This window comes from Nymphaea colorata, chromosome 11 (genome assembly GCF_008831285.2).
Source record: "Nymphaea colorata isolate Beijing-Zhang1983 chromosome 11, ASM883128v2, whole genome shotgun sequence".
Taxonomy (NCBI): Eukaryota; Viridiplantae; Streptophyta; class Magnoliopsida; order Nymphaeales; family Nymphaeaceae; genus Nymphaea; species Nymphaea colorata.
Window position 1 is genome coordinate 12,627,197 of NC_045148.1, and position 15,721 is coordinate 12,642,917.

At 38.3% G+C, this 15,721-nt stretch overlaps 1 protein-coding gene across 1 annotated transcript; it reads left to right on the forward strand.

Moving 5' to 3' along the window:
- The first annotated feature begins 11,287 nt into the window (after positions 1-11,287).
- LOC116263559 (protein PAT1 homolog) lies at positions 11,288-12,616 on the forward strand. Its single transcript, XM_050080358.1, has one exon. It carries the CDS (start codon positions 11,288-11,290, stop codon positions 12,614-12,616), a length of 1,329 nt encoding a protein of 442 aa, XP_049936315.1.
- Positions 12,617-15,721: the final 3,105 nt, after the last annotated feature.

A 15,721-nucleotide genomic window follows, 5' to 3' on the forward strand; every position in this document is an offset into this window, starting at 1 on the left:
GCATTTCGGACTTTGGTTTTCTAGAAGGGAACAAGGTTTTGGTGTTCTTGCTTTCGGTTAGATCAGGTTTGGAGTTTTCATAGTGTGTTGTTCACGGCCAAGCTTGCCAACACTATAGGCTGAGCTAGGGTTGCGCACCAAGCGTAATCGATTGTAGCTAAGCTCGAGGTGCGTCGCCGAGGCATCAGGAAGATGCAGCGATTTAGGCTCCACTTTTGAGCCCGGCCGAGAGCGAGGTGTGGTAGCCGAGGCACTAGGCGGGAACTCATGATACATATACACAAAGCTTGTTGTCCATTGTATATAAACTTTACAATCCACCTAGCTTTGCTTATAATGTTTGCCATGTCATGTAGATGATCAATGTCTTCAAGCATTAGCTCGACGAAATGAGCAACAAGTGCAGTAGTAAAAATATTTAGTTTTCTTCAAGAACATTTTTTCCTTCTTGTAGTTGCTTTCATTGTCTATGATAATTTGCACAATATTTTGTGGTCTTGTTTCTTCTACAGCCAAAGTTAATAAGTTTCACTATGAACTTTGTATTTTTAGACCCTTTTTTGATATTTTTTGCCTTCCAAAAATAGTAATGATTTTTGGGCATGTAAAAGACATAAATAAAAGAGTAACAAATGTGAGTGAGACATGGTTTCAATAGTCACAGAAAACTCGTTTTTTTCAGAAAAAATGTGAAAAAAATGCGATAAATTAAATGGCCGTTTCAAATAAAAAAACACATTTTTTTGAAGAAAACGTTAAAAACAAAAATGCGTTTTTTTTCACTTTTTCATTTCTTTCAGTTTTTTTAATGCCAAATAGTTTTTTTTCATTTTCTATTTTTTATTTGTTGCAAATCTACTTGTCTTTTGATGTTTATGTTATTAGTTTCTCACTTATTTTATTTTTCCCTCATTTTTAGTTTTTTAAAAGTTTTAAAAATTTACCGTATTTTTTTCATTTTTTTTCAAGCTCACTGTATTATACCCGAGAAAAACCTCGCTGTTTAAAACTCCAAAATGTTATTTGTGACTATGGACTTTCAACCTTTTTCAAGATATTAATATGAAAAAGTGAATGTCCTACCCATCTTACCATCGTTTTTTCTATAATATTAATTGAAATGATACTCATTGTTTCTTATAAACATAAAAAGTCGTTTTCCAACTTACAAATGCACAAAAACTAGAAATCAGGGATGATGCTATGTTTCAACATGACATAACATAGTTATCAGTAAAATTGAGGTCCGTGACAAAATATCAAAAACTTATTCGAAATTATGAAGAAAAATAGACATAAAGAAGTGAAAGTTGCCAATAAAAATTCTAAAACCGAGCTTATTGAGGAAGACAAATAGTTCAAACAAATAATGTTACTAAACCCAAAAGGGAAGCAAGCATGAAGAAGAATGCAACAAATTAGGGAAGCCAGCCTGAATTTTAGGTTCAAGCCCACGTGACTTTGGTGGTGTGTTTACCGCCAAGGTAACTATGCAATGGGTGGATGTCCATGCAACACTTATTCATAACATAAATAAACGAATTTATAAGTCAAACATTTTCTAGTCAGTTTTGATTGGTCCTACGTTCGGGTGAGTGAGAATTAGGATCCACCACCCACAAAAGAGCCGAAAGTCCCCCTATTTCTCCTGCCTCCCGAGTGTTAGCTTGATTTGCATTACCAATAGCAACATGTACCTTTCAACTTAAGTACTGTGCCCCACCATTTAAGATGTTGATATATAGCACCCACACTAATCAAATTAGAAATGTCTTTCACTTCTCTCACTTAAAATCCACAAATTTTGACATGAATTTTCTATGCATAAAAATTTTTCATTCAAAGATGTACCATAGAAGGGAATAGGGTAACTGGTAAGGGGCTTTTCACTTTTCTCATTTGTTCTTGTCATTCTTTGGATTTGATTTAATTCTTCAGGATGTGAAAACAAACATCCTATTTCACTTTGACCTCTCCTTTTGGCGGCTATCCCTACCAAATGAATAGACAAGTATAATGAAAAGAAAAAACATGTCAAAGAGCCACTTTTGTTTGATGCAAAAACTTGGGTGATAGGGCTTTGACTTAGTAATCTTGTCAATAAGGCATGAAGGTCATGATTTTGTAAGTAGTAAATGATATTAGTTAAAACATTGGCAATGAAACATACTTTTAAAAGCGGTCAAAAATGTTAATCAAGTACTGTTTGTACAATCAGTTGCCTTAGAGCTCTCTCTCTCCCCACCTCCCACACACTCATAGTCACAAAAAATACGTCTTTTTTTAAGCAAAAAGAAAAGTGATAAATAAAATAGCCATTTAAAACTAAAAAAAAAACACTGTTTTTTCAAAAAAATGTTTAAAATGAAAGAATGCTAAAAATGAAAAAAACGTGTTTTTTCATTTTATTCATTTTTTTCACCTTTTTAATGCCAAATTGTTTTCTTTCGTTTTCTAATTTTTATTTGTTGAAAATATACTTATTTTTTATGTTTGTATTATTAATTTTTCACTTATTTTACTTTTGCTTCATTTTTAGTTTTTTTTTATTTTTGAAAAATTGACCGCATTTTCCTGTTTGTTTCAAGCTTGCCGTATTGTTATACCCGAGAAAAACCTCTCCCTTTAAAACACAACAAAGATTTTTGTGACTATGATGTATATATATGACGTTGACTGGTGTTCTCCAAGTCTTAGCATACAATTACCATTTGAAGTTATAGATTTACTAGAATTAACCTGTCAAGTTTCTGATGTATTCTAACTCCTTGGTTTCTTATATTTCTTACATTGTTAAATCACATAATTAAAAATTTTACTGTCTTTCTCTGTGTGTGTGTGCGTGCGTGATGGAGGCTCCATCTTGCATCAAGGACTAGGTGCTGCTTTTTCACAATATCCTTATTAGTGTGTTCTACAATGGCTGCTCACCTCTTTACTCTTGCACTTCATGAACACTTTTGGAGGATTTTCATTTGCCCTCCACCTTACAAGAATGTTAAACCACTATGAACCATGGCCTTAAACCTCAATGCTTGGACTTTGGCTTGGGTGCTCAAGCAGTATAATATACCAATCTCCCTCCCATCCTGGTTACTTCCGTCTTCTTCACGGCGTACTTTGGCTTCCTAAATTCCTTACCTTGGGATGCAGCTCAGATACACGGCAGCTGTGCACCTGAAGTGTCGGTGTTGACTAAGCTGGACATGGGTGCGGATATGGACACGCATTGGACACGGCGCATGCGGTGTCGGGTACAGTGAGCGTACCTGAGGTAGTGTCTGACCATTTTTGGACACGGTCTTTCGTCCATTTCTCACTGACCTACTACTCCTCTTCCGTCCATTTCTCACTGACCTACTCCTCTTCCGTCTAGTTTTTCGACTTTGACTTTTTTTTAGCCAACTGCTCCTCTCCTTTACATCATTCCGTGCATCTTCATTTTTACATTGTCCTGTCGTTTTTTCATTGCTTCTTTTCCCACTTTTCATTGGCCAACGATTTAAGTCCTTCCATTCTGCATCACACTACAACTGCCGCCTTCTCTTTTCCACTTTTGTGACTGCAGCTGCATACATGCTGTTTTATATTACTTTATTTGTAATATGTGTTCAATATACAACATATTAAGAATTTAATATTCAATACATTACAATATAATTATATGCATTGTATTGGATTGTAATCTTAATGAATGTATTTTTGGTTTGTAAAATCTTAATGAATTTTGTCTGCACTTGTATCTGCACATGCATCTGCACCTGTACCCATGTGACATAGGGATGAAGGCATTGAGGTTTTCCAATATCCACCTTTCTGTCAAGACTATAAGAAAGGAAGTCTACATGATCAACAACATTAAAACGTTCTTCAACTTCCCCTTCTTTAGCACAGATAATTCCGAACCACCATGGTCTCTTTGATATTTGTTCAAACTAAGATTTTCTCATCCCATACCATCTTGCCAAAGGCCTGCATCTCACCATCAACTATCAAGCACTAGAGATTAGTGGTGCACTGACCCTCATAGCATACTGGCTTGTACCCACCGTGGAAGGGTCCGCTCCTCAAATCACATCTTTCATTACCCTCTTGAAATCCAGCTCACTATGTTGCTCACTTCAATGACTATGTCATCATTTTCAATGTTTAATTATCCATTCCACCTACATTGATAGTTTCATATTGGCTCCTTCTAGGTGTCCCCACTAGAACAACTTACCTTTACCTCTACCTCCTGTCAATAGGGGCTGAAGTAACGGGGGGTCAATAAATAAAATTCTACTGCTTAAGTGTTTAAAAGTTCTAATTTGGCCTTTGTGCAAGTTTTGAAAAAATGCAATTGGCCCATGTAGAAATTTTCGAAAAATTTATGTAGCTATATTGTTTGTCATGACCGGCGTCCCCAAGAAAAAAAATCATAGCTCCGCCCTTGCTGTGAGTTGCTGCCAGTATGCTCGAACTGCCAGTTGTGCCAGGCCCTGAAATTGCTGGTAGAGGTGGAGGGTTGAGAGATTGCCCAAGTTTTAATATCCCTGCTCGATCCTCTTTCATCTTTAATATTACGTTGTTCACTAAGTCCAGATCAGGGCAATGATACTATGTCTGGGGCAGGTCCAGGCCTCCACCTATGTCATGTTGAGTGGACACTAGTGCTACATTGTTTATGGTGAGATTGTGTGACGTGTGCTGTTAATAGGTTATGGATTCTAATTTGTGCATTTTGTTGAATAATTTTCATGTTACTTTTTTTTTTTGGGGGGGGGGGGGGGGGGGTGAGGGAGGTGATGAGCCCACACATATTCCAGTTACGATTACCCGCAGGCATTCACATGGTAGCGGGTAGGCACCGAACTTTTTATTATGTTATCTGCTGTACCAGTTTGACCATATCAGTGTTGAGTTAGGCTACCCTGATCTCGAGTACTGGTGTTCAAGCTTGAGGCAACCTCTTGAATGAGTTGAGTGGGGCTTGAACATTGAAAGTGTTGGGCTTGGCTTAGACCATGTGCACCTTTGGGTGGAAGCGGATGCTACTGATGTAACTCATTAGTTCACTGCTTTGGTGCAACTTAGGTTTTCTGCTAGACATCATTTCTTGGTATGTTGAGGGCCACACTCTGACCTGGTGATCATTGACATATTCCACCATGTACAGTCAATATTTTTATCTTCTAATCTTACTAAGATCACTCTTTGTAATATGATTTTCAATTTCAAATGCAGTTGTTCGTGTGTAAGTCTGGCCCAAAGCTTGACAATCCAAATGCTTCAAGAGATACACTCTTGAAGATTCCAGCAACTCCAACAAGTAATGCAAAACAAACCTCAAACTTGAGGAGAAGAAAACTTGAATCACAAGAAGAGGCCTAAAAGCCTTAACAAAGCAAGTGACAAGAGTTCCTTATTTATAGTACAATGAAAGGGAGAGAAGAAGGAGGAGTTGGCTGTTGGGCCAGCTCCAACGGTTAAAAATCTAGCCATTGGAAGCTGGTCCAACAGCTAGTTCCCCTTTACAAAATAAAAAAGATAGAAATAGAAAAAGAAACAAAAGGGTACATAAAAAGGAAAAAGAAACAAATAAAATAAAATACATAAACACTTATGCATCCATATATATTTATATATACAAATCATACATGAAACTTGATGTATGACAGTATATATGAAATATACATATGTATACTTACATAATGTCTAGTCCTTAAATTCTAACAGTTCCAATTACTTTCCATATATGTTGTGTGGTAGCATAATTGTGGTGCAATGATATATCTGTTTTCTGCAATATCCTGACCTATTTCAACCTATTAGATGATCAGTCAGTTGCTACATGAGATCTTTTATGTGGTAATCAATATATAGATAAATCTGGAATAACACTTTTAAAAGTTTGCTACTTTGTCGTTGATGTTGAATTTAGTTATGGGGTATGTCTATCTGATTAAAGCAATATAATTTTACGTTTTTTGAAAAGATGTGTGTAAGATTTTGATATCTAATACCAAACCACCAAATGAAGTTAGATGCAAGAGGAGGAAGAAAGAAGTGAGCTGCACGTCCAAGCAAGAGAGAGATGAAAGTGAGCAGCAACAAATGACGTCTGCCTCTTGTTATCATTATATATTAATCACGATTTAGGATACATCATTAAATACACAAAATAACAATAAGATTTACAAGTATGCCACCACCCATGATGTGTTGGGCGTGTGGATCAAATGGGTCGGGTCTGGGTGACCCGATCCATATGTACAAACTTAACAGCCCCCCTCAAGTTGTGCATGAGGTTTGATCATGTGCAACTTGTTCTTCAATTCCCAGAAAAAGTGCCCTGTGTGTCCCTTGGTAAAAAGATCAGCCACTTGTTCAGACGTGGATATATAAGTGGGAACAATCTCGTCATTCGCAACCTTTTGACGAATAAAGTGGTGATCAATCTCTATAAGCTTAGTGCGATTATGTAGGACAGGATTGAAGGCAATCTTGATCGCACTTTGGTTGTCATATGCTTAGTGCGATTATGTAGAACATGATTGAAGGCATCCTTGATCGCACTTTGGTTGTCACAAAATAGAGATGACTGAGCAATGGAAAGAAAAAGTTCCCCAAGCAGATGACGTAAGCATGAAGTTTCAGCTATGCATGCAGCCATTACCATATATTCTGCCTCAGTGCTAGATCTGGCAACTGCATGTTGTTTCCTGCTACTCCAATAAATAAGATTGGAATCAAGGAAGAAACAATAACTGGAAACTGATCGTCTATCGTCTAGATCACCTGCCTAATCTGCATCAGTATAAATGGAAATGTTGTGGCCATGCAAAACAGTTGACTGTCTTGTGTAGATAAGTCCATCCCCAAGAGTAGCCTTAAGATAACACAAAATACGTTTGGTAGCATCCATATGCCCTTTTATGGGTGCATGCATAAACTGAGAGACTTGATTCACAACATATATTATGTCTGGGCATGTAAAAGTGAGATATTACAACATGCCAACTATACTCCAATACAAACTAGGATTTGGGTAAGCATCACTCCCATCAGATGCATTTAATTTTGTGTTGAGAACACTAGGCGTATTTATGGGCTTGCAACTTGTCATACCTACCCTATTCAAAATATCAAGAGTGTATGTAAGAGTTAATGTCTCACATTTTCTATCAAGCTCAACACCCAAAAAATACCGTAGTTCGCTGAGATCCTTCATCTTGAATTCTTGTTGCAATACCTCTTTAACACGGGATATGTGACATGAAGAGTTTCCAATAAGAACTGTGTCATCTACATATATAAGTAGCCAAGTGGTAACTTCACATGAATGATAGATGAATAAGGAATGATCAAATGAACTTCTGAGGAAACCAGTTGTTGTACATGGAGGGGAAATCTATCGAACCATGAACGAGTTGCTTGCTTAAGCCCATACAGTGAGTTTTGTAATTTGCACACCTATTTGGTTGGATCATTGGAAACATATTCTAGAGGTTGTTCCATATAAATTTCTTCCTTTAGAAAGCCATTAAGAAAAACATTTTTAACATCCAACTGATATAAATTCCAACCATATGAGACGACAAGAGAGATGATAACCCGGATCGTTCCCATCTTGATGACTGGACTAGAAGTCTCATCATAATCTTCCCCGTACTGTTGAGTGAAGCCTCTAGCCACGAGTCGAGCCTTATATCTATCAATGCTTCCATCAGGTTTATACTTGAGTTTGTAAACCCATTTTGAGCCCACTACATTCTTACCATCTGGACGAAGAACAATCTCCCATGTTTGACATTCATTTAAGGCAGCCATTTCTTCATTCATGGCCTCGATCCAATGTTTGCTTTTGCATGCTTGCTCATAGCATTTTGGCTCCACCTTTTTATTCAATTCTGTCATGAAGCGCTGAAAATCCAAAGAGAAATTACCATAACTTACCCATCTATCAATAGGGTGCCGCACACGTTCTGATCTACATGGAGAAGTAGTGGCAGTTTTTGGATCAGCCGAAACTGATCATCGATTATACACCACTCCTGAAAACCGATTAGGTGAAGTTATACTCATGTTGTTGGTCTGAGTAGATGAAGGTATGCTGTCCATCTGAGTGTTTGTGGTTCTCTCGAGCTCATCAATAGTTATGTCACTTTGTGCGTGGTGTGTATCAGCTCTTTGGTCTAATATTTCAGCATTCAGCCATGAGTCATATACATCATTTCTAATATTAAGTGTTGCATGTGGCTCCTTTAACTCACTCAACCTGAGCTCATCAAAAACATGTCGTGAAATATGCACACGTCCGGTTTTTGGATTGTAGCAGCGATAGCTTTTATAATTTTCAACATAACCCACAAATCTACACATGACAGCTCGATTTTGAAACTTATTTCTCAAAGAAACATCAACATGAACATAACAGATGCATCCAAAAATACTTAGCTCATCATAATTTGGTTCTTGATGTAAAATAAAGAATGAAGATTTTCCTTCAAGCATGGATAGTGGCAATCGATTAATAACATGAACAAGAGTATAGAAGGCTTCAGTCCATAAAGTCATGGGCACATTAGTGTTATGCATCAGAGAGCACTTTCAACTATGTGCCTATGTTTTCTTTCAGCAATACCATTCTGTTGTGGTGTGTGTGGACAGAAAATCTGTCTAGTGATCCCATGATTCAGTAAGTACTTAGTAAATTCATTTGAATTGAACTCACCACCACCATCACATTGGAAATGCACGATATTACTAAAGTATTTGTTTTGGACCAAGGCATGGAATTGGGTAAACAAGCGGCAAACTTCTGATTTGCTTTTCATGAAGTGGATCCAAGTGTAACGAGAATAAGAATCAATGAAAACAACGTAATATTTACCCCCAGAAGAGGAAGAAATAGGAGTAGGCCCCCAAACATCAGAATAAATGGTGTCAAATAACTTCGAAGCTCGCTTATTTATTGATTAAAAAGGAAGATCATGACTCTTACAAATATGACAACTTGAGCACACGCTAGACTCACTGACAGAACTTAGATTGAACTTTTGTAATAGTCCGTCTGCAACAAGACTTTCAACGAAAGACCGACTACAATGTGCTAAATGACCGTGCCAAAGAGATGGCATATCATACTTTGTGATATTGACTTCACTATGACTAGGAAATGATGAATATGAAACACAAGACTTAGACACTTTTGGAGCTTCTTCAATGACGTACATGTCTCCTTTGCGAACACCCTCAGTGAATGTCTTCTTGGTTCGAACATCCTTAACATAAACAGAAGAAGGAGTAAACTCAACAGAGGAATGAGTATCATCAATAAGCTTTACACAAAAATGATATTTTTCTTGACATTTGGAACAACAAGAACATTCTTTAAGGGTATTGAGGAATGAACCATGGATAAGTGTGCATTTCCAATATGTGATATTTTGTGATGGCAACCATCTCCTGCGTCACCAGTTACATGAGCCTTTAGCTAAATAAAGAAGAGCACTAGAAAGTTTACCTGTGTCACCAGTTACATGAGCTGCAGCACCAGAATCCACATATCATTGTCCTTCATTTTGCTTGAAATTGACTTTAGACAACGTTGTCATTAGAATCTGCTGCACATCAGGGGAAATGTTCGATACCGTAGTCGTGTTCGAACTAGATGACCCTGCTGCCTTATTGTCATGCCTGACCTGTTTTTCCTTGTTTTGTGGGTTATGCCAACATTCTGACTTCACATGACTTCTCTTATTACAATAAAAACAAGTAGGTATCCTTCGTGGTACATTTGTTTGTGCATTTGTGTCAGGTTTAGGAAGGATACCTCTCCCCATCCCTGCTTGTGAGTTCCAAACTCTTGGACGATTTTCTTGTAAAGCATGGGCCCTAGTGACCAATACATTGTGACCGCCAAAATGAACTAATTCATGTCGCTGTACACGACTCGCTTCATGCTGAATCAATTTTGCTTTCAAGTCTTCAAAAGAGGGAAGAACAGACAATACCTCTAAAGCAGTGCAGAAAACATCAAATTTTGGTCTGAATCCACTCAAAGCCTGTTGTACCTTGTCCTTGTCACTGACTGGGATGCCTTATGATGGCAAGCTGATCGCTGACATTTTTGATCTCATGTATATATTCCAAGACTGAACGTGTGCCTCGCTTGATATCCTGAAATCGCCTCTTGAGTTGTAGAAATCTCGCTTCTGATACTTGAGAATACGTGGTAGCAAGTACATTCCACAACTCAAGTGCTGAAAGATCATCATCAACACCCGCCAAAACTTCCTCTGATAGTGTGGAGGTGATACAAGCAACGAGAGATTGATCATGAGCCATCCACATCTCATATTCAGGATTGATTTCTGCAATGGTCTCTTGAACTTGCCCTGCAACATTCTTCACCTCTCGCATAATTCATTCAGGTAGCGCAAGTGTGGTGCCATTGAGATGTCCATAGAGACGGTGACTCTTGATGAACGGGACTATTTGACGTTTTCATGTCAAATAATTGGTATGATTTAGCTTTTGTGAGATGAATTGGGAGAGGAAATTGGACGACAAGATGTTTGAATTGCGGTGGGGATCCATAAATGCAATAATATGAAAATAGGAGGAAAATAGAAATTTTGAGATTAGGGTTAGGTGGCTGACGATAGGGCAGATTAGGGCAGACAATAGGGTTAGGGCAGAAATTTGGGGATTAGGGCAGAAAATAGAAATTTGAGGATTAGAGCATGAAAGAAAACAAAGATTAGGTCAGAAATTAGAGATTCTTACCGAACATTCTCAGTGGCAAAACTTGCTCTGATACCATGTAAGTTTTTGATATCTAATACCAAACCACTGAATGAAGTTAGATGCAAGAGGAGGAAGAGAAAAGTGGGCTGCATGTCCAAGCAAGAGAGAGATGAAAGAGAGCAGCAACAAATGACGTCTGCCTCTTGTTATCATTATATACTAATCACGATTTAGGGTACATCATAAAATACTCAAAATAACAATAAGATTTACAAGTATGCCATCGCCCATGATGTGTTGGGCATGTGGATCAAATGGGTCGGGTCTCGGTGACCCGATCCTTATGTACAAACTAAACAATGTGTAACAAGCATAATTGGTAAACCAGATGTCTGATCTCCTCGGACATTCCTTCATTCCTGAATGGTGACCTTTTTATACTATGCAGTTAAATCTTAAAAGATTCCGGTGCAGATCATTTTTGTGCTCATCATTCTGTTTTTAACTTTTTGAGCACCTGATTTGATTTTTGTACTATGTAACACATTCTTTCATGGTTCCTCTTACAGGTTCATCTGCAGCTGATTGGTCACGGGAACCAGATATTTCAAATTGGGCAGACCAGAAAATGATGGATTCTAGTAGTACCCATTTGGGAAAGAGATGGTCATCTCAGCCGCATCCATCCTCGGTGAAACTCACTGAATCAAAAGAACAACTGTATAGAACTTCATCTTACCCTGAACAACTACAACATCATCCTCATTCTGACCCCATTCTTGTGCCCAAGTCATCCTTCAGCTCGTATCCTCCACCTGGTGGTCAGCTCCATGCTTCACCTAATCAGTCGCAATTTTCTCCTGGAAATCCTCTGTCTTTTCCTGGACCGATCATTTCCCATCCTCCCTACGGAATGCACTCTGGTAATGCCATGCCTCATCAGTTCTTTCCTCATAGACTTCCAAATAAAAATGGAACCCATCAAAATAATTGGGTGAACCAGAGAAGTGTATTCTATGAAAATCATGTGCCACCTTTGCCTGGTATCGTGCATCAGCAGTTACCGTCCAATGGGTTGATGTCTTCACAGTTACTGCAGCAGCAGCAGCAAAGACTGCATTCTATGCAGGCACCGTTATTTAATGTGCATTCGTCTCCTCCATCTCACATGATGAACAAGTGTGAACCTATGTTGGGGATGCCAGATGTTAGAGAGCAAAGACAAAAACCGTACCACTGGGGGCGCCAACAAGCAGCCAATACGCGATTTGGTCAATCAAGCTTTGATACAAGTGGCCAACGAAGTGATAATGGTTGGCCTCAATTTCGTTCAAAGTACATGTCAGCTGAAGAGGTTGAGAACATTCTTAGAATGCAGCATGCTGCTACTCATTGCACTGATCCATATATAGATGATTACTACCATCAACCATGCCTAGCCCAAAAGTCTGCTGGATCAAGGGTGAAACACCATTTTTGCCCTTCACATTTGAGGGATATGCCTCCACGTGCACGTGCAAATTCAGAACCACATGCCTACTTGCAGGTTGATGCACTTGGGCGTGTTCCATTTTCTTCTATCCGAAGGCCTCGTCCTTTGCTTGAAGTTGATCCACCTTCATCATCAAATGATATCACCTTTGATCAAAAGCCTATTGAGAAACCTCTTGAGCAAGAGCCTATGCTTGCAGCTAGGATCATGATTAAAGATGGACTTTGTCTTTTACTGGATGTTGATGATATTGACCGTGTGTTGCAATTTACTCAGCCACAAGATGGTGGTGCCCATCTTCGACGGAGGAGGCAGGTTCTTTTGGAGGGGCTAGCTGCCTCTTTGCAACTGGTTGATCCACTTGGCCATAGCAAAAGGCAGCCATCCTGACAACTTGGCACCAAAGGATGACCTTGTATTCTTGCGCTTGGTGTCTCTTCCAAAGGGTCGTAAGCTTCTCGCCAGGTATCTCCATCTCCTTGTCCCTGATGGAGAGCTGACACGGATTGTTTCCATGGCTATATTCCGTCACCTGAGGTTTCTATTTGGTGGCCTACCATCAGATCAAAGTGCTGCAGAAACGACTACTTCTCTGGCTAGGACCGTCTCTGCAGTTGATTGGGATTCTTATATGGAATCCTATTGACAACTTGGATAAGACCTTCTGCGATACTCTCCTGATCTATCCTGTGCATCTTGCATATCACACATTTCTTAGGATCCTTAGTAAATCTAGAAACTGTTGCATTGGAAAGATACTTCCCTTGTATGGTTTGCATTTTTCATTTTTGGCAATTGATGCATTAGGAAAAGGGTCTGTCATTGTTTTGGTATGATGAATAAAAGGGACTAAGAAGCATTGCAGCCATGGACTTAGGTCATGAAGACAGAACCACATAAGATTATTTTGTTCTTTTAATTCTTGTTTTATCCTTCAAATGATTAAAATAGGAGATTAAGCCTATTGTACTCATGGCTGGTGATGATAGTTAATCGGCAAATAAAACATCGGAAGTAAGTGGGGCGGATTTTGCTTTAAGAATAGGTAGCAGACATAAGTATTCTCTATTCTTTCGAATGGCAAGGATTTTCCATATTCATAGAAATCGGTTACTTTTTATCTCAGTGGTAGATTTAAACTTGGCTATATTAGTGGCGAAATTCCTAGACCAAGACATAATCATTCAAAATTTTGTGATAGTAGAAATGTCAATCATCTCCGTATGTCATGGCTGCTAAACTCAACGGAACCTTAGTTTGATGAACGGTCCCTGTTCTTGAGTATCACCCAAGAGATTTGGCACAAAACTCGAGATCAAAATAGTATTGTCCGCATTCATCAGTTGTACTATACTCACAACTTGGAGAAATATCCATTCTGATTATCTTGACAAATTGAAAACGCTGTGGGATGTAGATGAGTCATATGGATCAATGTCGTTCAAACATGAAAAAGGTTTTTTACCTTTTATCCTACCTTCGACATGATTTTGAAATATTGGGAACTCGGATTTTGTGATCTCTTGAAATACAAATATTCATCAACGCCATATTCTCCATGATCATGCATGGGGAGACCCGATGTCATCTTATTAACCATGATGGTCATCACTCCCAAGACATGGCTCATCCATGCACATAGCGTGTTCCACATATGCAACTGATGAAGCTCCTTTTTGGGATGATAAAATGACCTTTTGCAATACTCTACTTGAAAAGGAAGGGTGTGTGTCCCATTATGGGCGTCCGTCCCCATATGGGTGTTAGACCAAAAAAGTTGGAAAGAATTCACTTTAGTGTCGTTGACAGACACTAACTTAAACAAGTTCACACGTTTAGGGGCAGGTTGGCATGAGGATCATTGTGTGAGTTCTATGAATCTGGATCTTGAGGTAGATTCATAAATCATTTGAACAAGTGTTCCATAAATCAACCTTAATGTTTGAGGTAAATTCATGGAGGGCTAATACATTGTTACTTATGCTAAACAGCCCCTTACGGCAAAATGTATGCATGCAAATAACCAAACCATCATTGTGAAATAAAGAAAATGTGTTGGATGGTGTGACAACTGCCAACATCAGCCCATATGTGGCTCCACTACTGATTCACTTGCAATTGCTATAGAAGGATAAAGATACCCATGAGTGATGCTAGACCCTTCATGGCAAACCTTAGAAGATGAATTACACCCGGTCAAACAAGCAGCAGTCAACCCAAATTGCATTTCCTCAGTTGCCTGATATTTCTGCTGTTATAGACCCCGCTATACCTCATTCAAAACCTTCACATGTTCAATGACAAAATCAACCATGGTTGTGTCTGCATCCAATCCAGATAATTCTATTGATAGACAAAAGTTGTTTCAATAATCAAGTTGTCATTGCAGATGGTTCACTAGTGAAAGTTGAGGGTGTCGGCAGTGGGCAGTTTCTTGAATGTGGAAACATTTCGATGTCTTTGTTGTTCCAAAATTGTCAGCCAATCTTTTGTTTGTGAATCTCATTCAAGATTTAAATTGTAATATTATTTTCTCACCTCATCATGGATTATCTCAAATTAAGCAATGCTTGCTACAAAAACTGATGGTTCCTTATGGCATAAACATTTGGGCGATACTTCAAGTTGCTAGTGAGCAGATTCAAGGTAATATTAGAGGATCTGAATCTGGAGGCATACTTGACCTCCAAGTCTAGCTTACAGATAGAAAAGTAAACTACCTACGAGAGCAGGGAAATAACTGGAATACAATTACAGCAAAAGTAAGCATGAAAATAAATTAAACTAAGTTTTCAAAGTAAAAAATAAAATAAAATAAATAATGCATGCCACTAGAAAAACTAATAAATGAAAAGAACTGCGCTCTCCTACAGAGCACGAGCTTGGATTATCAGGGTTGAGCTACGTGAGCATGGTTTGTCAGTAGCTTAAACTAATTAATTTATTCATGAGCCAAGCTTATAGGCACTCGTCTAAAATTTTCAAAAGATTTACTGTGCCTTTAAAGCAGCTCTTGAAGTCATCAAGAGAGAGGGAGGATGCCCCCTTTTTACAAGTCTCCCGGAGAGAAAATTTCTCTCCCAAAACCGATACAGGAGTAAACTTTCATTGGGAAAGGTGCCCTCTCAAAACCATAGGTTATATTCAGAAAACTTTATGTTACGTCAAGCAATTTTTACACGAAAAAGCAGTTTTTTGTCTGTTCTAAATTCAATTCAACATAGAATTGATTATGTCCGAAGCAAAACCTGCACACTTCATGAACAAATGTTTCTATTGACATCTGCCATGGCTTCTGAAATTGAGAGATACATTTTGACACATAACCAAGTATTATGCATGCGTCCATGTTCATTGAATCTAGATAATGGATAGGGATATGATACTGAGATCCAAAGCAAGACCTGGATATAAAGAAAGTTTTACAAAACGTATTGGATATAATATTATGTTTTGGAGTGGAGATTTGATGCATGATATTTGAATATGAATAGG

Coding starts and splice junctions, on each gene's coding strand:
- LOC116263559 (XM_050080358.1), top strand. CDS start 11,288: ATGGTTCCTCTTACAGGTTCATCTGCAGCTGATTGGTCACGGGAACCA.